The 23,200-nt window shown below is 39.4% G+C and overlaps 1 protein-coding gene and 1 pseudogene across 1 annotated transcript; both read left to right on the top strand.

The window, feature by feature from the left end:
* Positions 1-932: 932 nt before the first annotated feature.
* LOC137291988 (eukaryotic translation initiation factor 5A-1 pseudogene) lies at positions 933-1,355 on the top strand (annotated as a pseudogene).
* Positions 1,356-6,850: 5,495 nt separating this feature from the next.
* Positions 6,851-14,307, top strand: LOC137291165 (hippocalcin-like protein 1). Its single transcript, XM_067822455.1, has 3 exons — positions 6,851-7,205; positions 9,674-10,075; positions 12,584-14,307. The coding sequence occupies exons 1-3, from the start codon at positions 7,146-7,148 to the stop codon at positions 12,830-12,832; spliced, it is 711 nt and encodes a 236-aa protein (XP_067678556.1). The 5' UTR covers positions 6,851-7,145; the 3' UTR covers positions 12,833-14,307.
* The last annotated feature ends 8,893 nt before the right edge of the window (positions 14,308-23,200 follow it).

Here is a 23,200-nt window from a genome sequence, read left to right as displayed (position 1 = left end):
AACAACTGCGTTGCGAATGTTAGTGGTTAAATGAAGTTTAGAGCCACAATATCACGACTGCCATCATATTCATCATATTTGATCTTACATGCATGCATCCAGAAATGTCAAATCTTGTTACCATGCGTACCGGTGAATTAGTTCCAGTCAACAAACTGAGACTGCTGAGCATAGATAAAATAGAAGGCATATTAAGAGGTTCTATTCAGCACATGAACTTGGCAACTTGCAATCTTTCTTATTGGTTTTCACATTACAGATGAAATATAAATAACAAACCAGCATGTAAACTTTATTATACATTCACAATTAATGGAAAACGGCAAAATCACTAATTGAATTTGAGTAGGGTTAGTACAATTTGTTTGGTTACACAAAGGAAAATTAGGACACCCAGTTGAGATTAACACAAGACATGACTCATTCACCCAAAAAGATATTTGTAGCTCTGGACATGTGGATGTCATAAATCATTACAATTGGCAACCCTAATAGCGTGCAAATTGTGTTCTTATAACCATACATTATATTTTGAATATAATATTTGATAGGCATGATGCCAAAAATTACATTAGCGTATGGACATGTTTGTATCGGACAATGCCAAACGGTGGTAAAAGACTACACAATAGACACTATATACTTTGAAACGTGTTTTGCACCTTTGCCATTGTTCCTGCTATCGTGCCGAGGCGACAAGCCTGCCGTTAAGACTGCACGACTGGGTAAATCCAGCAGGTTAATTGTCAGATATTGACCACAGGCAGATAGAATCTGTCAGTCTTTGTCACGCACTGTCGACAAGACGATATAAACCCCACAACAAGTTATCATATAGCCCGAGACGTGGATCTTGTGCCGCCATTCTCTCTCCCAGACGTCGACTGGTTTTGCAGGGTGAAATGTTATCATCAACGTTCAGCAAAAAAAGTATGGCCGATTTTGGTTCTTCGGATATGAAGGAGTGTTCTTCCGTGAAGGTGAACGACCACGTTGTCCTGAAAAGTCGTCCCTGCAAGATTATTGAACGTTCGGCTTCCAAGACCGAGAAAGACATGGTGCGCCTAGTAGGTTCTGACGTTATCACTCATGCCAGCCACGAAGACACGCTCCCGTTGAAACATATTTTGAAAACTCTGCCGGGTCAGGAGTTTCAGCTGGTGGATATCCTGGACGGGGGATTCATTTCCATCGCTGACCAGAGAGGTAATGTCAGAGACGATGTTAAACTACCGGACGGGGACTTAGGACAAGATATCAAGATGAGATTTGATGAAGGAGAGTTTCCCTTTGTGACCGTCATCGACGCGCTTGGCCAGGATGTGGTGGTGTCTGTGCGCCAAGAGACAGACTAGGGGAGATAACTGCCCCTATCCATGTACATAGACGTGTGTGCTGGATGATACCGGACACTGCGTGCTTTCTGGTTTGTACAGCCGCATCCATTCTCAGAGAATGTAGATTCCTTTAGTTTTTATTAATTTCCAAATGACGTGGTTTCCTCGTACAGTGGTAAAGAGGTGTATGTTGAAGAGTACTAAAATATATTAGTCAAACATTATGCTGTGAAGAACCGTTACGTATTACTCCAGACACGAGGATTGAAGTTTGTGAAAGTCAAACTCTGCAATTAGTCCTCTGCGATGACATTCTACCATCACCGATTCTTGTTAGAGTGTCTGAAATTGTTTGTAAATGACAATGAAAAAGAACAATCAAAATAGTTGGTTCATTTCTGCGGATCGAGTATTCATGACGGTTGTAAGACCGTTTGGACAACCAAAGTAGGTGCTTGTCAAACGCATGAGCAAGAACGGTAATCATTGTGACATTTCGGATGTTAACAGCATGTACATCTTTATAAGAAGTCTCGTTAATAAATCTACCAAATGAGTTATTTTGTCATTTAAACCGTATTGTATAGGCATGGTGATCAGATACGTGTACTTTTAATAAAGTACATGTTGCTAGCTTATGCTAGAGGTACGATCCGCATATCGACACCCTACTGGTCAACGTTATTCTATCATACCTACTCTGAAAAAACAAAAAATACAACCCTATGAACGTTAATAATATTTAGCAAGTCTAGAAACTGGAGTCTCGGGTCAGTTTCTGAAAAACAGAAGATCGCTTGACTTCTGTAAATTTATTTAGAGAACTTGAGAACATTTTGGTAAGTAAAATATGTTCATTTCAGAGACTAAATCTCAACGAAGTCAATGTGTTTTAGAAACCTGATTAAGTCTTTTACTTCCTGATATGACAGTCTTAAGTTAAAACCCGTGAAGGTCTCGGGGTAGAATAGGCCTTCAGCAACCCATGCTTGCCATGAAAGGTGACTGTGCTTGTCGTAGGAGGCGACTAACAAGATCGGGTGGTCAGGCTCGCTGACTTGGTTGACACATGTCATCGGTTCCCAATTGCGCAGATCGATGCACATGTTGTTGATCACTGGATTGTCTGGTCCAGACTCGATTATTTACAGACCGCTGCCATATAGCTGGAATATTGCTGAGTGCGGCGTAAAACTCACTCACTCACGCATAATTAACTCCAAATGTCACTTAAGTTAGATTTTTATCTGTAACAATACATTTTACATATTCTTCTTTCCTTTATTAGGAAAATCGTTTCGTGATTTAGAGATTAAACTACCACAACAAGAAAACTGATTTAGAAAACAAACACTATTATTATTATTATTTGCCTGACCGCTTCGGTTTTTATAAATACAAACTACATCAAAGGCGGTACAATGATACTGCTATAACACATCTATATGCACATAATTGTTGCTAGTCGCTGTTATCGCGAGAAAAACTTGTCGCATTTGTATTATGCGTATATGTTATTGTAGAATACTAAATATCTGGTAGTTTTACCATAGTCGTTACCAAAGAAAATTAGAAAACATTAAGCTATGCAAATGTTTTAACTTTTCATTCTCCAGTTCTAGCTGGAAGCTACCCCTAAAATATACTTGTGGAGGTTATGCCAAGATTATCGTATAACTCCCATACATAACATTAGCATTTGCTTGTGACTGTAGTAGGATAGTCTGTAGTAGAGACCCTGAAACCAACATTCCCAATACAGACCATGCCGATATAGATTGCCGCAGTGTCTGAATGTGAACAGAGTCTCTGACATAAATATTAAAGTTTTTGTATTTGTATACAAAGATTGTATTTTTTCTGTAAAATATATTCATTTCAGAGACTAGATGTCAGACAGACAGGCGGTATAGTCAGTAAAGAGGCTACAAACCCACAATATAGACCGTGCTTGATAGCATGAAAGTAGAGACGTGATGTTAGTATATAGTAACGCTAAAATCGCTTTGTGCGAGCGGAACACACGCATCACACATGGCATGACAGACCTCTCATCGTATGATTATACGTTGGAGAATGTTCAAAGGTAGTCTGGGGCACAATCCAAGAGCACAGTAGGTAGGAATGAAATAGCTGTCGAGGCCACTGCAGAACAAGGTGACTTCATATCCAGTATCTGCGTGTCAGTGCTCCTTTGTAATATGAGCTACGGTCCCCGCGGGATGGTGTCCATTTCAAGTAATAGCCTGTATAGTAACTTGAGCCGGTGTGGAGACATTGTCTACTGCTAATACAGTGGAATCTGTCTAAACCGGCACTTACTAGGACTGAGCTGTACCCCTGCAATGACCATATTGGATTTCAGAACTCAGCCATGCAAAAGCACTGAAAGCAAACGATGTCCCCCTTTGCATGTTTTTATTGCATCCAAGTCGCATAGTTACAACACAAGCATTGATATGGTATGGCCACATTTTTCATGATTTGTAAGAATCCATTATGGAAACGGCGCCCGTTCAGAGGTAGCTAGGTTTACACAAGGACCAAGTGTGTAAGTCAGATGAGAGTTATATATAATACTATTTAGTGCACACGTAGCGCAGTGAAAATCCAGTACTCGGGATAATAGCTGATGTACCGAATTTCATATTGTCATTGTCATTCTAATACGCAGAAACCTACAAGGCAGGATTCTTCTAAATCCACCAAGCTTTTTCTATGAAGATCAAGTTTAGTATCCTGTAAAATCTGCGCCTATGTATGAATTTACACCCTTGAGCGCAAAGATACCACGTCCAATGCAACTGCGTAGATATCATTTAAAAAGATACCGCCTTCCATACAACTGTGTAGATTCCATTTAAAAATAGACAACATGTACATCTACATAATACATAGATACGAATCATGTACACCTGAATAACAGTGAATATTCATTTCCTGTTTCAATTCAATGACATTTATTGTTCATGGCAAAATGACAATGATGACAGATATAACAAACTATATTTTTGGTGCCGGTCACTTTCTGTATATTTTAGTCAAATTGCGTATAACGAATATCAGTTTGTAGTTTACTGTATGTCTTCGGGTTAGCAGTAGTAAATTTTAATTTGATGGTAATTTGGATGGTTCGTTTTGGAATTGTTAAGCTTAAACTGCGTAAAGTAACAGCAGGTGGACTATTTCACCTCTGCCACTCTGCGTACATGACTACGTATCGTATGACTGTCTTGTTTAGTTTTCTCAAGGTAGTGCTTTGACAAAGCAGTCATCAAGCACCGGTGAGACCACCTGTACAGCGATGTGTTTAGTTGAGCATCTATATGTCAGTGTGAAAAATAGGTGCAAGCCTTGACCTTCGTAATGGCGTTGTTCACGTAACACTCTACCGTATGAGTTTGTTAGGTTTTTGTTAAACGGCGCACTGGGTAATATTCCAGCTGCAGTCTGTAAACAGTTGAATCTTTACCAGACGATCCTGTGACTGACATCGTGACCACCGAGTTGCGTAATTTTGATTCCAGATATCAAACCGACACAGATGCTTGTAAAGAAAACAAATGTCACCAAGGTATATATTCTCACTGACGGGATCACTATAAAAATTTCTTCATAAATGTATTGCTACGGAAACCCAGACAGTAACATAATGTACCTCGATGTCACTGTCAAGCGTTACATATACCTCTGTACCGAGTCTAGTCTGCGAGAATGTTTACCTGATCACGTCAGAATATTTACCTAATCACCTCTTTCAAGCATGCTGAAGAAACATTGCGTGTGTTTATAGATTAAACTGTAAAACGCTGAACACAGACGGCATTGCATGTTTTCTGTCTATTGTTAAAGTCGCCGCAGTTCACTGTGCAACCTTGTCAGCGAGCCTGACCACCCGATCCCGTTAGTCACCTCTAACAACAAGCACCGGTTGCTGATTACCGACCGCTAACCCTCCTGGAAATCGGGATACAATGGAAGTATTCCTACACGTGTCACGTGACATGATATGACCCACGGTTATCGTGACTTAAGTCATAATTGTGTATGTCTATTTTGAATATAATCGGTCCTAATACGTGAACCCACGACACCAGTCTTGTGCTTGTTTTTGGGGGTTTTTTTCTTTTTTCCGAATGTGAAAAAAGGTATGCTTGTGAAGGTCAGTGCAGTCCAAGCTAGATCCTTTTCTCGGGAGCAGATAAGGAGATGTTACGTAGACGTGCAATCGGTGTGTATCGGCTGTTGGCTATCGACGACTGCGTGAACAGGACAATTGTTGTCAATGTCAACGCGGCTGACTTCAAGGGTTTATGAGCCTCTTCTGTTGTTCGGGAATACCTGTTCAGGAGGGACTCCATACAAAACCACACCCACCGCCTTTCAATTTCCATGAGATCCAGATACAACTTCCTTGTAAGAATACGATTGTTGTAGGGCTTATATTCAAATTCAAACCTCTAGCATAAAAGTGTTTCTTTGCAATGCCGCTTTATACTTAATTATACAACTACGTTTGCAGCCTCAAGGAGGCGCCTCAAAGGATCACACCACTTACATACAACAGATATATTATGTCAACGTAATTTCAGCATAGAAAAGACGGTTGCTTGGTTGTGTAATTTATTGCTTTATTGCACCCAACAATATCGTATACTTAGCAATATCGTATACATATATACATACACTTGTATATACATTATATCTTATATATTCATTCCATAACATAGTCAACACTCAGAACAGATTTAGTTGATACTGGCAGTGAAATAGAGTGAGTGGGTTTAGTTTTACGCCGCACTCAGCAATATTCCAGCTTGTTGGCTTCGGTCTGCAAATAATCGAGCCTGCCTAGACCTGCCACAATCTAGCATGGGTATCGATCTACGGAAGTGTTATACAAAGACATGGTCAACAAAGTCAGCGACACTGACCACTCGATCCCCAGAGTCGCGTCTTATGATAAGCATGGATGGCCGAAGACCAATTCTAACCCTGAGCTTCGCTGGTCTAACGTAGGGTGTTGACACATGGTTTTGCTGATGTATGCTCTATATAAGCTCCTTTAAGATGGAACAGGTTCTGGCACTTGTTCATTTGGTGTCATGTTCCAAAACTGGTGATCTTTACTCCTGACGTCAGTAGAGTTCGTTCATCACATTAAAGGGTCTGGTTCGATTCCCCAAATGCCACTTTTACGAGTCTTTGTGATATTGCTGGTATATCACGCTGAAGACATGAGTTCGATTCCCCACATGGCTACAATGCTTGAAGCCCATTTCTGGCGTCCCCAGAAGCGATATTGCTGGAATATTGATAAAAGCGACATAAAAACGTTCTAACTGTATGACAGGCCTCAAAACTGCATGTATAAGATTAACTGCCTGTACACTAACTACATTACGTAAACATGCATTATAAAATAGGTCAAACGATTCATCATAAAATAGGTCATATCTATTCAGCACTAAATTATTTTTCGTCCTTCAAGATGAGGTTAAGTAAGAGGTCCTGTTGACCTGACCTGTTCATGTAGCAGGTCGCACTGTAATGGTTAGCGTATCTACAGCATGTTTCTGTTGGTTACGCATGCCTGCCCGGCCCAGGTGGAAATCCGACACTGGCTAGAATAAACCTTGTCTGGCAACGTTTTCATCAGGGTGGAATGAATTCTCGGAGAACTTGTATAACGTGTAATCAGTAAGTGTGCATGCAGTGTCACTCTGGACTAGCGACTTGTGACATGTATTGAAACTCCCCCTGAGAAGCATCAAACGAGCGTACAGTTAGAAAAAGCCTTTGTTACTAATGATAGCATGTCGCCTTTCGACGTCTAACTACACGTGTCGGAAACGGACAGCCGAACAGGTAGGACGTTTACTGCTACATCTCTTGTCTATACAATGTCTCACTCACGTACATGCCGGGTTACCTTAATTAAATGGAACGTTCGACTTTAGAACAGGCGTAAAGGAATATCTTCACTAGCTAACTTTGCACGCAATAAGCCTAATCACGCAACTGCTCTATTTAGTGATTCATCACGAGATTTTTGGTCCATGTTTGTGGAATGTCGAGGCTAAACGCTTCAACTACGAAAGTTAGATCTACACCTAGTGGTAGTTCTCGCGATGATTTAAAGTATAAAAATATGCATTCTTGGCTTAGGTACAGTCACTTGTAACATAAGTAGTATTTGTGATTAAAGTTTCTCAAGAGAACACCGATTCTAGTATATCGAGGAGTTGATTCCAATCCAGGATTTGAACACACAGACTCAGGCGCACAAAGTCAGCGATCTAACTCACTGAGCCATCGCGGCTTCTACAACTCTGACAGCTGATAGTTTAAGCAACGTATTTCGCGTACCCCTCTTACAAGAGTAAACCATCATTGACCCCAAGGCTCCAGCCAAGAACACACAATATTTTTCAGAAAGTGGTAAAAATTAACTTGTTATATATTGGTTTACACTATAAGTACGTTTTATATAACCTGAAGGCAGGGATGATGTTCAGTAAAATACATATTCAAGTACGTTTTATATAACCTGAAGGCAGGGATGATGTTCAGTAAAATACATATTCAAGTACGTTTTATATAACCTGAAGGCAGGGATGATGTTCAGTAAAATACATATTCAAGTACGTTTTATATAACCTGAAGGCAGGGATGATGTTCAGTAAAATACATATTCAAGTACGTTTTATATAACCTGAAGGCAGAGATGATGTTCAGTAAAATACATATTCAAGTACGTTTTATATAACCTGAAGGCAGGGATGATGTTCAGTAAAATACATATTCAAGTACGTTTTATATATCCTGAAGGCAGGGATGATGTTCAGTAAAATACATATTCAAGTACGTTTTATATAACCTGAAGGCAGGGATGATGTTCAGTAAAATACATATTCAAGTACGTTTTATATAACCTGAAGGCAGGGATGATGTTCAGTAAAATACATATTCAAGTACGTTTTATATAACCTGAAGGCAGGGATGATGTTCAGTGAAATACATATTCAAGTACGTTTTATATAACCTGAAGGCAGGGATGATGTATGTCCTAAATATGTCCTTTCTGTCAAAGTGTAAATCACAAACCTGTTACATGTTACATTTGCTAAAAGAGGCACTGAGCATTCACTCTTCCTATGCTTTTAGAGATCATCTGATATACTAGTAGATAGCACACTAAATAGATTTAGTTGAACTGTGACGTTTTGGCATCTCACTGGAAATCTCACAGGAGAGGTTAATGAATAACCGACGTCCTGTGTCCAGATAAGGGTGCATGGGTCAGAAAGCTGTGTTTTCCTTGAGAGAATATTTTTTCAGGCTGCAAGAATGGATAAAATACCTGAAATCTTAACACAAGAGTGATTTGGTTTTACCTGTTTTACTGTACTGTTGTCACGTGTAGTCAACATAACTGACCGGAACCTCGACCTTACTGGAGTTCCATGGGTGCACTGGTCGAGCATGGACGATATACACCTGATCCCATAGTGCAGGGCAAGATGTGAATGTACCGTCCATGTAAATGGCGTCTACCCTTGCAGGTCTTAACAATGCCTCGACAGTGCTGACATGTCTGTCGTGTTGTGGACTTCTTGTAGAGGAATTCTTCAAAAATAACTCGTGATCTGACTTGCTGCGAGGTGACATACTCCAGTCTTTGTATACCAGTCACGGTTAATGTGCAAGCGTAGTCCCCTGCCAGTAAATTATGTATTTTCCCAGCATAATCGAGTTAACTCGACTGCCTTGAGAAGAAATCATCTGAAGATAAAAACAACTGAATGTAAATATTTAATGCTAACTGTAAAACAGTTTTAATCAAACAAACATTTCTTGAAAAAAACATTAAAACATCTTGCTCTTTCTAAATCCCTTCGACCTATGTGACAGTTCACTATAAATCCTCCTACTGTGCAGTTTGAGCTTGTCCATTATTGTTGTAGGTGTAGCAGTAATTAACCCCCAATTAATTTTATGAATATTATTTATTCTACACTAAATTAAAATGTGGGTCTACGGAAATTACCTCTAGTCGGAATATAACTGGAACGGGTTGTAGCTTGAATACTGCGGAATGTCGGGTAAAAAACAACAAACAGTGCCTGATGTCATCACTGGTTTTCAGCCATCCTGTTATATACATGTATTTTCAACAACATTTTGCCCCTATCGGAAGCTGTATTTACTAATAATGGAGAATTGGTTTCAGGTCAATATCAATGCCGATAATCGAACCCGGGTCTAACGAGTGGACACGTAAACCACTAGGCTATCCATGCCATTACTAATTCAAAATCTGTTCTTTTTTTCAGTCATTCATCATGGGACAAAAAGTAATGAAAAACAAACTTTTACCTTCTGACATTGATGACATAAAATCTCGAGTGAGCTTCTCAGAGCGCGAAATCCAGGATTGGTATGAAGAATTCAAGAAAAGTGCACGGGTGGAAAAAGGAAAGGAATATTTAACGGAAAGGGAGTTCATTACGGTGTACAACAAGGTGTTTCCTGGAGACAGTTCGGATTATGTTCGACATATTGTACGGACATTCGACACTGATGGTGATGGGAAGATCAGTTTCCGGGAGTTCCTGATAGGTCTCAACGCCAGCGGAAGTGACGACTTTAACAAAAACCTGCGTTGGGCGTTTGAAGTTTACGACATCAGCCAGAACGGGATGATCTCCAGGTCGGAAATGGAGGAAATAGTCAAGGTTAGAAATCATTCATTCCGTCAATCACTCGAGATGATTTTGAATTCATCCATGCAAAGGGTTTCTCAGGTTTTCAATGCTTCAACTGGTTTAAAAAGCATCAGGACCCAGGGTCGTCTTGCTATGATCCCAGGTTTGTCTGTACCATACTCGCTGGTTTCTCAAATCCCACCTAATACGTCTCTAGAATCAAAATTCTCTACATTCACCTGACGGGTTTTGATAAAGCTGAAATACTGTTCAAACTGGCTTTAAACCAGACTCTTTCACTCTAGTCTTAACACTCGTAGTCTTAACAGTTAAGAGAAGAACCTGTGAAGATATGGGTTAAAATTGATCTTCAGTAACCCATGCTTGTTGTAAGAGGCGACTGACGGGATCGGGTGGTCAGGCTCGCTGACTTGGTTGACACGTTATCGGCTCCCAATTGCGCAGATCGATCTCATGCTGTTGATCACTGGATTGTCTGGTCCATACTTATTATGTACAGACCGCCGCCATATAGCTAGAATATTAATATTGCTGAGTACGGCGTAGAATGCACTTACTCGCTTTAGAGAAAACACACACAAAGAGTTAATAAGGAAGAGTAAGAGACATAACATGTGTAATCCCCAGCCATGAGCTTTTTAACTGAAATCATATTACTGAATCCCCGTTACGGGTAGGAACAAGGAACCAGTGAATTCCTTGCCCTCTTGGCGTAAAAAAATACATGATGAAGGATCCAGAGTTGTAACAGGATAAAACGCACGCACGCACGCACGCACGCACGCACGCACGCACGCACACACACACGCAGGCACACACGCACACATGCATACCGAAAGAACACACAGTATGAAACGCAATTGAGGAGATCAACAAAAATAGGGATAAGCTGCTGGTGTGTGAACTCTCGTGCATATCAAGCAAAGCTAAGAAAGTGTAGTTTCACAACTTTCATTCCCACTTGACCAAGACATATGGTAAATATACCAACAATCATGATATGATATAACATTTTAAGTGATGGACATGACTGGACTCACTGTGAAAAGAAAAGATGATTCAGTAGTCTAAAATAAGTTAACTGGCGACTTGATACAATTAGTGGCAGGACATCCACTGCAAATGAAATTTATTTTGTTCACATTTATCAATAAAGATTTGTTTTTCTATTGTACATGTATTTTTATTCATATTTGAGATTTTTGAGAGATAGGTTTACCTTTTTTCATTTACATTTATAAATGAAAAAAAAACTTTGAAAGAATAAAATCAAGTAAAAAACCCTATCAGTTATTCGTTTCCTTTATACCCAATAAAATGTGTTCTGCACTTAAACTCTTGGTATAAATATAGTCACAGCTGTTAGTTATCCAAAGAAGTTAGTATTCCCAAAAGTCTTCACTTCATTGCACATGCTAAACAATTCCTTGTGCAGAATTACAGAGTGAGTGAGTGAGTGAGTGAGTTAATATTTAACGTACATCGGCAATATTGCAGCCATATCGTGACGAAAACATAATTACAGAAACTGCGCAGAGGACTCTCGGCCAAACTTAAATAGATACACTTTTGTTGATATTACTCTGTTCAGCAATCTATATTGAAACAAACGTATTTGTGTGCCCTGTGTAGCTTTGAAAGGTTTAAGATAAATGTTTGACCAATCAAAAGTTTGGAATAAGACATCATTTTGCCATTTAAGCTGTGATTTACTGAAACTTTTGGAAGGAATGAATGTAAAGTAAAGTCTTTTTGAACCCCTTTGTCAGATGCAATTTCCCTTGAAGTCGATTTTAAGTAGGAGCAACAGGATCACTTGGTAAAACAAATTCCATTTTTAGACAGCTCTTCACGGAACTCAACACCCAATGATACTCCCCAAAATAGCATTCACATTATAACATTATTTAACAACTGTAAAGGACATATGAGTATTAACATTGTTAAGTAGGATACTACTGTACGAAGGGACAGATGCAATAAACAGTGTTTATAACGAACTGACGAATATAAAATTTGCGGGTGTCCCGGACTGTTGTATGTTTTAGTCAAACGTATGTAATATACTACCGTGATAGCGAACTAAAATAAGCGATCCCTCCGAGTTCGTCTTAACCGTAGCTTACTGTGCTTAAATATGGGAGGTAATAGCGCTAACGTAACTGTCCTGTGGAATTCAGTTTAACGCTTGATAATAGACACTCCTGTAATATCTGAGTAGACTCATGCTTTGTGGTGGCTTCAATTCTTTTCTTTTCAATGTTTACATTGCTATGCGTTCAAGCATGATGATTGCGAATGTTCACCATTTCATTTCAATTCATTTCTAATCATTAACATTTAAAGGTTAAGAAAAGCAAGATTTACCTGATGGAGGAGCAGGTGTACGCTCCGAAACGTCGTGTTATGCGCAATAAAGAAAATGACATCCATAAATCTTGCTTTTCTTTTCTTGTACATTCCACCTCTAAATGTTCTTCAAAGATTCAACCGTTAAAGCTGTTTTAACCATTTCAGTCAGTGTACAAGATGCTCGACTTCAGCAATATTCTTCTACCACCCGAGTACGCCACGCCTCTTGACGTCGTTAACACCATGTTCAAGGTCATGGACAAGGACGGGGATGACAATATCACGTGGGAAGAATTCCGTGAAGGTGTAATGGCAGACTCGTTCCTCCTCAACCTTGTGCAGTGTAACCCTCCCCATGATCCCGGGGACCAACATGGGGACCACCATGGGGACCAGGCAGTGTTCGACGAGTGATGGACCCCATCGTCGACACCGACAGCGTACCTTTGTCATGCATCTGGTATCTACGACCATGTGTTTCTTGCAGTCGCGAATATATGCGCAGCTAATATTATAATATTATTTTTATATTTTATTGTTATTAACATCCAAAGGCTTTAAGACACTTCCGATGGGTTATGTAATATGTATATATTTGCAATTCTCGGATATTGCTTGTCAAAACAGGCCAAACTGTCTCGGATGTACCCACGAACAATCATTCTCAGATTCATTTACTCTCAGCTGACCTTGTGAACGTTATATACATGGACAGTATCAATACATAGCTTTGACTTCATTCGCATTAACATCATTGGATTGACTTCAGTGTACAGCATTGATACAGCCCTGGGCCCCGTTTCACAAACCTCTCGTAAGCCTAAGATCTCGTAACTTTTTTCGTACCTTCTATACTGTAACATAGGAAGTAGGAATGCTAAGAGAAAAGTTACGAGACCTTAGGCTTACGAGAGTTGTGTAAAAGGGGCCGCAGGAGATGTTTGATATGTTGTGTGTGTCAATCATTTCAGAAATTGGCAGTCATGGTATGAGGACCAGACAGATAATAAATGTAATATATCCCCGGATGTGCATGTGCGTGCGTTCGTGCGTTCGTGCGTGCGTATGTGTGATATCTTGGCAGTCATGGTGTATAACACCATACAGACAATAAACAGTGTGACACATCCCCAGATATGTGTGTGACGAATCTTGGTATAAGGACCAAGGAAAATAAACATCGGACCATTAGTGAAGTATGCAAAGTATAGTTAGAATACACCGGGCAAATGTAAAGCAGCAGTGGTAAATTGATTCATTAGTACTGGGGGTTTCATATCTGCCAGTTGCGACATTGGTGATTGGACATAAGAATACACGTGAATCAACAGTAAGGAACATAAAGAAGGACACAGTAATACACACAGAAAAGAGCTGGCTGGACAGGTGAAAAGATAATTAAACTCGGGCTAAAAGTGAAGTAGAGGTGAGACTTACGACCAACAAATTGTTTTGTCAACAAAATTTATCCCTGTACAACTATGGGACTGCAGAGTTCCAAAATGGGTGAGGTGAATGTCTCTCTGTCTGAAAATGGTGTCATCTTCCGCCAACAGCTGACATGAAATGTTGATATCGTGCATATCCACCTTGTGCACGGATGACTGTTTTGACTCCGAGTGTCTGGTTTCGCTCCAGCGGCAGCTGCTGTCGTTTCCAGCGCAAATCTGCTTCCAGGCATGCCAGATCTTGCACATGTGGATCCAGTACTTGCACTCGACGTCCAAGAATGCCCCATCTAGAAGGTCCCAAAAGGCTCCAATGGGTTCAGATCCGGGCTCATAGGACGTTATGGAAATTTGGTTACATCGTTGTTAAAGAAAATCACCCATAAGCTCAGTGTGAGTTGCAATACCTTTAAACAATAATAAAAGATATAACAATTCAAATGATAGTCATCGTTACAATGAATTAAACACGCATATGTGTGGGCGTGCATTGAAGCAGGGAAATAAGAGCGCATATGTATGGTCGTGCAGTGAAGTAGGGAAATAAACACGGATATGTATGGGCCAGCAGTGGAGTTGGGAAGTCGGCACAGGAATACACATGGGGAGTAAATCTGGACGAACAGCAGTTGAAAAGTAGACGAAGACTTGGTTCTTCATGTAAAATTAACTAGCATATAATTTTCATGTAGCGTCAAGTTGGCATTCGTAACATGTGCGATTTTAGGCAACCAACATGCTCCCTCACACACAGACAGCATGTGGTATGCCCAAACCAAATTGCAAGAGCAGAAACAAAATCGAAATCGGGTGCTTGTGGCGGATATATGGAATTATCGAATTGTCTAAAACCGAAATGGATTAGGCTCCTGCCTGAAATTCCAAATTCACATAATTACTTTCTGACAGTGATGTTGGCGTAGGTAATGGAAATGGACAATAAGAATAAACATGGAACTATGCATGAGCATATAACATCCGCATTTGGTTTAATGAGACATTTACTGACCAACTGATTTCGAGTGATGAAGGCACAACAAAATTATCTAATTTATTTTGCATGGATAAAATTGCCTTAATGCTCTTCGTCATTTACCTTTAACAATATAATGAAATATTAGGAATTCAAATATAATGTGGAGATCATATACAGTGGTAGAAGGAATATGCCTGAATTTACACATATGAGCACAACAGAAGACTCTTTCAAAGATAACAACTCGCACTTGTCCCAGTTGCAAACGTGTTGATATACTTCGTTTTAGATGCCGTTATACATGGTGCTAAAAAGAAATATAGATACTGGTCCCTACTGGTGGTGCACTGTGTGACTTTAGACATGCTATTCCCCTGTTGTAGTACAGTGTGTATCGGTACAGATGCTATTCCTCTTTCCAGTACAGTATTTATCGTTATAGGTACTATTCCTTTCCCGGTGCAATAATACAGAGATTGTGACTTCTGAAAAACATTTCGGAGTGACATAGCTGTCTCTAAAAGTTGTGAAATACTGTAAGTTTCAGTTTCTTTGGATCGTAACTTTGGACGAGACAATTCAGATAGCAGAACACATGGTTGATTACGGTTTCCAGCCAGTATCGCCAATAATATAGGGTCAAGCTATTATAAAATATTCGTTTTTGTTTGAAATATATACAACTGAAAGGGTTCGTGGAATATGCACAACGGCCAGGTCGCCCCAGAGTCCCAACAGATCAAAGCAGATTCAAATTGTCCTTCCATCCTGTCCGGCAGAGGATTTATCGTCGCAATGGAGAGCGAACCGATTTGGCCGGATGTGGTGGTCGGGTGTGTATGACACACCATCATATGGGTCCCGTCTTTCGACAGCCATTGATTCCTCAAAGTTTTTTTTCTTTCTGTCGTCATTGCCCGTTGAAGCTGACAAAAGAGCGTAAACTATATATCACAGATCTAGATCTTAGTTCGCCTTTACTGAAACACGAAATACCTACATGCCTGTTTTTAAAACTATTGACACAGCACTAACCTAGTCGTATTGTTGAATATGACAGGTATTCACGCCCCCATAGAAGCGACGTAAACAAGCTATGATTTATGATCACAGGTAGCGCCGTGCTACAATTTACTCAACAAAAAGATGGGTTTTAGGCCTACGCTGCACATGTGATGGAAAATGAAATTCCTGTCTGTTACGACAGCTCAGTGTGAGGAGTCTCTGTATGCCGCACGTTTTGACTGCGAGTCACGTACAAGCCCGTTGTTACTCATGCACAAAGCGTATCATTTCATGTCATCTTTCAGGGAACTGTAATCTATCAAACCTTCTTTACCCTTGCTATATACATTTTGGAATTCAGACCGGAGTAGATATATCTTTAAAATGAATGTGGTGTCATGTAACCTTCAGAAACTTCATCTCCATTCAAGATGCTTTGTGGAACGCAGCACAGAAATTTTAACTGGAACGGTGTGATTTTCTTAGATGAAAGTTCTGTGAGGCTGTTTTCAAATACAATGAAATTATGGACCAAACAGATATGAAAAATCGTTGTATTAGGGCCCAAAGTACAATCCGAAATTTAGTATGTGCGGTGGCATATTTGTTATGGAGCGCCCCTTTCTGTATTTGAAGAGAATATGAACAGACATATTAACAAATATTCTCGAGGCATTTTCTCGCGTGTTCTATGGAACAGTTTGGATTTTCCAGCAGGAAAACAACCCGAAACATCGTTCAAAGCATCAACAAACCTGGTCACCCAGAATGTGACCTAAATCCAATAAAAAGTGTTTGGGGACTTGTAAAGGGTGTCAGTAAGAACAATCAGACACATATTGCTGAAATGAAAGGTGAGGTGGTCCGATATTTGGACAGCAAGGACCAAGACTTTCTGACGTCTTTGATCAGTAGTATGCCCCGCCGCATTGAAGTCTGCATTCCTGCCCATTGTCACTTGACGAAATACTAACTGCTCGCCTGTCTTTATGTTCTGCTAATATTCACATTTAACACGTGAGTAATGAGTGAAAAAAACCCAGAAAATCTACAACCTTATAAATTCTCAATAATTTCTGGTCGGACCGCCGAACTTTTCTTCTCTGAGTGAACACTCTACCCACTGGACCGAGCTGGTGTCCCTGAACGTCTGGCGAAATGGCCTTCAGCATCTAAGTTTTAGATTATAGCACTTGTATAGAGGTAGGTTCGTTGTTTTGTTGTTTAACGCCGCACTTCAGCTATGTGGTGGCGGTGTGTAAATACTCGAATCTGGACCAGACAATCCAGTGACCAAAGGCATGAACATCGATCTACGCTGTTAGGATACGATGACATGCGTCGACCAAGTCCGCGAGCCAGACCATCCATCCCATTTGGTCGCCCCTTACAAGCATGGATTACTGAAGACCATTCTAAGCCGGGCGGTAGGGTAGCCTCGTGGTTAAAGCGTTCGCTCGTCACGCCGAAGACCCGGGTTCGATTCCCCATATGGGTACATGTGTGAAGCCCATTTTCTGGTGTCATCGTGATATTCCTGGAATATTGCTAAAAGCGGCGTAAAACTAAACTCACTCGCTCACCATTCTAATCCAATCTTCATAGATCCTTGCATAATGACCGAGCATAATCTGTCTCACAGCCCCTGAACCACATTATTTTCTCTTCTGCCCTGCCCTTTCTGCAGTTCTAAAGCCCCATATGCTCGGGTTCTGAATCTCCCTTCTCTAGGAGCTCATTTTCAGCTTAAAAGAAATTATATGTATTTAGAGCTTAAGCGTTAGTCTATGATCAAGAAGGCGGTGGTTTGTACGTGTATTTGCACATATCCTGAACAGCTTGCTACAACCGGACACGGGTAACCTGCCTTGTCTCAACCAGTCATTGTTATATAATGTTAAACAACACTGGAATACAACTTTTAGTAGGCCTTGTGTTTTGTCACAAGTGTTCTCCCGATCTTATGCGTGAATCACGTCTCACACAAGCTACGCTTGACACGCCATTCATTTGCATGTAAACAGGAGTAAACAAATCATACGTGACAGTTTGTCAAAGTATACGTGATCGTTTATTCTTCCCTGTAAGCGGGTAAAATAGGTTTTAACAATGAGTTTAAAGTTAGATGAAACTAATCTCACTAAAACCAGATCTTAGTTCTCGCTACCGGGAATAATGATCTGTGGATATTCTATCTCTCGTCCTGTAAGAACGTTTCGTAAACTTTGACCCCCAAAACAATTTGACCCCCAAAACAATTGCAATGTAAAACCATAATCACTCACTCAAGCTTCAGATATTTTAAACAAAGGTTCAAGTCAAATTTATCAAAACTGGAGACAAAACATATATTCTGGAATGCGTAAAATTACTTCTGTTTGTGATTTAACTGAAAATATGATTTTGACAAAATCAGTTGTGCAGCCTACCAACCACTGTGTTGCAATTTTCAGTGTTATTCTTTGTCATGTTGCATTATCCAAAGCATATTCCTAGTGCAGTTCTGACTAGTGTAGTTCTGACTAGCAGCCCAGTGGCTGGACATAACACACCACATACCCGGCTACACTAGTGTCACCTGTTTCTATCGGGTAAGCAGTGCTATGATACTGGCAGTTCCATTCTTACAAGTAACAGGTCAGAGGTAGCCAGAGCTAAGAACGCATTCAACCCTATTGGATGAGCAACGGTTGGCTGATTAGTTTTTTAACAGGGTCAGCACTATTCCAGCGATATGCTGGTGGTCTGTTAATGATCATTCTGGACCCGACACTCTGGTGATCAACAGCGTGTGCATCTACCAATGCAACTGGGATAAAATGACGTGTCAACCAAGTCAGCCCTCCTACCACCCGATCCCGTTAGTAGACTCTTACGACAAGGATGAGTTGCTGAAGGCCAATTCCATTCCGGATGTTCACGATGTACCTATACTCAGCAGAGCTCCAGATAATTTTTTAAGCAATTGAGTATTTACTCCCATGTCTGTTTATATATGAATGACTGCATTGTTTAAAGAGTAACTAGCATTTTGTATGCCTCCACTAGTTAAAAAGAACTGATTACTTTTACACTGACCTTTTTATCCCTATTGAGTGATTAACTCTTCTAAATATATAAATATAAATGCATCTCAATAGACTTTTTTCAGTAATTGTCAAACATTTGGCAGCCATTTCTAAACACTCATGATGGAAGTCATGTGACTATTTGAGTAAAACCCGGACATCGCCTACCAATAGCTAATGCTGTTGTAGAGTTTCGGCGTCACGACGAATCATACGCAAATCAGTTTAGTTAATTGAGTGGGTTTTAAGTGATTCTGACGCGTTTTTTGTACTCTCAGATTTGTATTTAATTGAGTGAAGTTTTATTGAGTAAAATATGCAAATACACGCCTTGTCTGGAGCTCTGACTCAGTATTCCTCTGAACTTCCTGGTCTATGTCTAGGTCTCGATGTCTTTAGCATGACACAGTATGACCACCATGGATCATAACCATGGCAGTACTAGGATTAAAACAATCATCAGAAGATCTCATCAAAATGTACGTGATACAACGTTTGATAGCAAAGTGGGTGCTTTCAAACAAAGGTTATAACCATTGTATACATGTCATCTATTTGTGGTCATAAGTTTGTTTTTCAGTCCACTGTATTCCAGTGATGTTCCGATAATTACTGTAACTTATGGCGTCATGGAAAAAGACCGCAATGTCCCGTATCATCAGCACCGTCAAACATATCAACATGTCACATCCAAATTAATCCTGTTGCGATGGGCAGTTGCCACAATGTTGTCAGGTCAGAAGAAACAATCCTTACGTCTCTTAAGATAACATTGCCAGTTTGCCTGGAAGGCTAGCCATGTGGTACACAATTATATATTATTCACTTTTAAGATGACAAACCAAAAATTCGTATCAAATCATTTAATAGAAGAATACATGTCTCCCGTCTGTGGCAAACCTCTCCATTCTGTGGAAAATAGAGGAGATACTGGCAAACTGCCAACAGGTGTAACACAAAATAATACTATCAACAATCAGTTAACTAAAAATAACCTTCAACATAAATATAACTTAAACTAAAGGTTAGGAATAATACTGAAAATAAAAAAATATGATTACTGAGTTTTGTGGAGAGATTTGTGACAATTTCACATATTCAATGACACAAATATGGAGGCTTAATACCATAATATAACATATTTGTACTAAATATTTAATGACATTTGGAATAAATATATAAAATATAAATTCTAAAACAACTGGTAAAATAGACGCACGGGTAGAGAGTATTACCAATACATAATGATAACCGTTAGTACTTCAGCTTACATCCCTGAAAAAAGAGGTGTGTGTGTGTGTGTGCGTGCGTGCGTGCACCCGCATATACACACCAGACTCTTTTCAATAAAATCATTTGGTGTGGGGACTAAAGAAATGTACTCTCAATTATATTTTGAACTCAACCAAGAAAGAATGTCAGTGAAAAGATATTGGGTTTATCTGAGCCCAATTTACAAAATGTGGAGCTGTTTTGTTTTGACTGTGTCCTGATAGTTTAGTCATTTAAGGTACAAAAATTGATCATTATTGAACTACAAACTGTTGTGAGACTGGGCATAAGTGTGTGAATGAGTGAGTTCAGTTTTATGACACTTTTTGCAATATTCTGTCAATATCATGTGGAGGGACACCAAAAATGGGTTTCACAAATTGTGCCCATGTGGGTAACTGAACCTGAGTCTTTAGCATGATGAGTGAATGCCTTAACTATTGGACTACCCACCACCCCGTGACTGGGACTAAGATAAACTGACCTCAGACCTTGCATTTGTGGGGGCCTCTGCTGGAGCAATGATAAATGATAATAGAAGGTAAAGAAAACTAGTGTAAATACATGGCATAGTCATAATGTCGCATTCTCATTCCTGTATAGATTAGTTCTATTATGTGCTTGTGCTGACACAGCATTAGGAACCACACAGACAATAAACTCCTTTCAACCTGCTATAAGCAGTGTATGAAATAAGGCCCGTCTGACTGCCAGAGATGGCTTGATTTCTAATGGACAGTCTAAATTTACAGGTAACCAGCCTGATAGTCTGGTAAAATATTTTCATCTGTGTAAATTCATTATATCTTCCTGTGTGGTCTGGTTAAATCCATTTCAGGATTACAAAAGTAGGTGTCAAATGGACCCCTCCAATAGATTTGCAGGTCTTTGATGGTAATATGAGGGTTCTGTAAAGGATGGAAATTATGTGACATACCTCAGATTCTGTAATGCACCTGTCATCATGATTACAGTGTTAATGTATTTGGGGCGTCCCTCCAGATATAGTATTTCGGCACTTCTGTATCTAATGTTTACATCTTTGTATCATATTAAACCCTTCATCTGTTCCTGTTTATCAGCTGAGGTTAAACAAAGGATTACAAACAAAGGAAAAAAGGAGAATTTTATCTTTCACCTTGACCCTTGTCCAGCCTGATCTATGCTATGAAGATTTATGGCTAATGCTGTATGAAAGTAAGTAGACAACTTGCCAATGGAAGTTGGGATATGTCAAATATATGATCAGTGTCACAGACTGAGTAGATATTGTTTTATACACCCCATAGCAGAATTCCATTAATATCATGGTACATTAGAAACATGCTTTACATATTGTTCTCTTGTGGGGAATCAAACCTAGGCCTTTGGTGTAAAGGCGCATACATTAACCACTATGTCACTATCCCCGAAACGTCATGGATATGTCCTAGAAACAAAATATGTGTTCAGTAGTAGGCAAATGTATTTTCATTTATGAAAAATAGTTCATTTCCCAAACAGTTTTGAGAAATATATATCACCAATATCATAGAAAATGCATAAAGTTCCTCTCTTTCAAACCTGTGAGGACAGATTATTTGAAATCATGGTCATCACACAGATTGCAATTTTACAACACAGAAAAGGTTCTGTCGAAAACTATATATATGTGATGATTATGATCTTTTTGAATACTGCCAAAGGATACTAGAATAATAAAACGGACAAAATTGTCGCAAATGAAATCGATGAAATATGCTTGCAATAAGAACAGATTTCTCTCCCTTAGCTTCTTGAAACCAAGTTTAGTAAGGAAGTGGAGGACAAGCTAGATTTTTTAAGGACTGGTAACAAATTTGACCAGCCGGAGTTTCTACATCTTTCCTACAATCCTACAAAGTCTAAGTAAACTTAGTGACCTTCTGCTGGGGTCTGTTAGACTCAGTGTAGGAGTGTGACAGTTAATACTGGGACTAAGCTTATTTAGACATGAGTCTAATAAGTACAGGTTCTCATATCAATGAGGCAAAAGATTTACACAAATAAACACTGGTGAATGTTAATCTAAATTCAGAACAAAATATCTGTGGTTAACGTAATAGTCAGTGAGTGAGTTTAGTTTTACGCCACCCTCAGCAATAATCCAGCTACAAGGTGGCGGTCTGTAAATAACCAAGTCTGGACCAGACAATCTAGTGATCAACTGCATGAGAATCAATCTGCGCAGTTGGGATGCAATGACATGGGTCAAACAAGTCAATGACCCTGACCACCTGGCTAGCTATTCTCGAAACGTTCGTAGCCCTACGAACTCCTTAAGCCCATTCTTAACACATTGGCTATGATCAAAGTTAAGAATTCTTAGGGCTACGAACGTTTCAAGAATAAGGACCCTGATCCTATTAGTCACCTCTTATGATAAGCATGGGTTGCTGACAGCTGACCAGAACTTCATGAGTGGTTTAGTAGAAATGGAAGAAAACATAAGCAGGTTAGTTAATGACTGACAGCTGATGCTGGTCCAGTGATTTGTTCCTCCAGTAAAAGAAAGTGAAGAAAATACAATATTCTTCACAACTAGCTATTGCTAGAAGAACTCTCACAGCATCAAGCACAAGAGTCAACTTTTATGAAAATGCATCTGTAGGATGGCAAAAAAAACAGACATGGTAGTTTTATCAGTATATAGTAATAAACAATACATTAAAACAAAGCATTTACTAAAATACACAAAAACCTAGAGAACAACAAAACATTCTCTATTGTTCATTAAACATGTTCACCTAACAAACTTCACAACTAGCTACCTCTGGATGATTTCTGACACAAACGTGACATCCAACTGTTGAGAAAATGCATCATAATGGTAAAAAAGAACATAGGTATGCACCTTTATCAGTATATATAAATATTAATAATGATAAATAATACATTCAAACAAAGCATTTACTAAAATACATAAACATTAAGAGAATGACATTCTCTATTGATCATTAAACATATTTACTTGAGAAACTGTATTATGCTTAAT

Source organism: Haliotis asinina, chromosome 7, assembly GCF_037392515.1.
Source record: "Haliotis asinina isolate JCU_RB_2024 chromosome 7, JCU_Hal_asi_v2, whole genome shotgun sequence".
Classification (NCBI taxonomy): Eukaryota; Metazoa; Mollusca; class Gastropoda; order Lepetellida; family Haliotidae; genus Haliotis; species Haliotis asinina.
This window is presented reverse-complemented; position numbering and strand designations above follow the sequence as displayed.

What these genes read in the sequence shown, in the direction of transcription:
- LOC137291165 (XM_067822455.1), top strand. Translation starts at nt 7,146, where the DNA reads ATGATAGCATGTCGCCTTTCGACGTCTAACTACACGTGTCGGAAACGG. An exon ending in GGAAACGGACAGCCGAACAG is followed by an intron (nt 7,206 to 9,673) that starts GTAGGACGTTTA and finishes TCTTTTTTTCAG; the next exon opens with TCATTCATCATGGGACAAAA. An exon ending in AAATGGAGGAAATAGTCAAG is followed by an intron (nt 10,076 to 12,583) that starts GTTAGAAATCAT and finishes TAACCATTTCAG; the next exon opens with TCAGTGTACAAGATGCTCGA.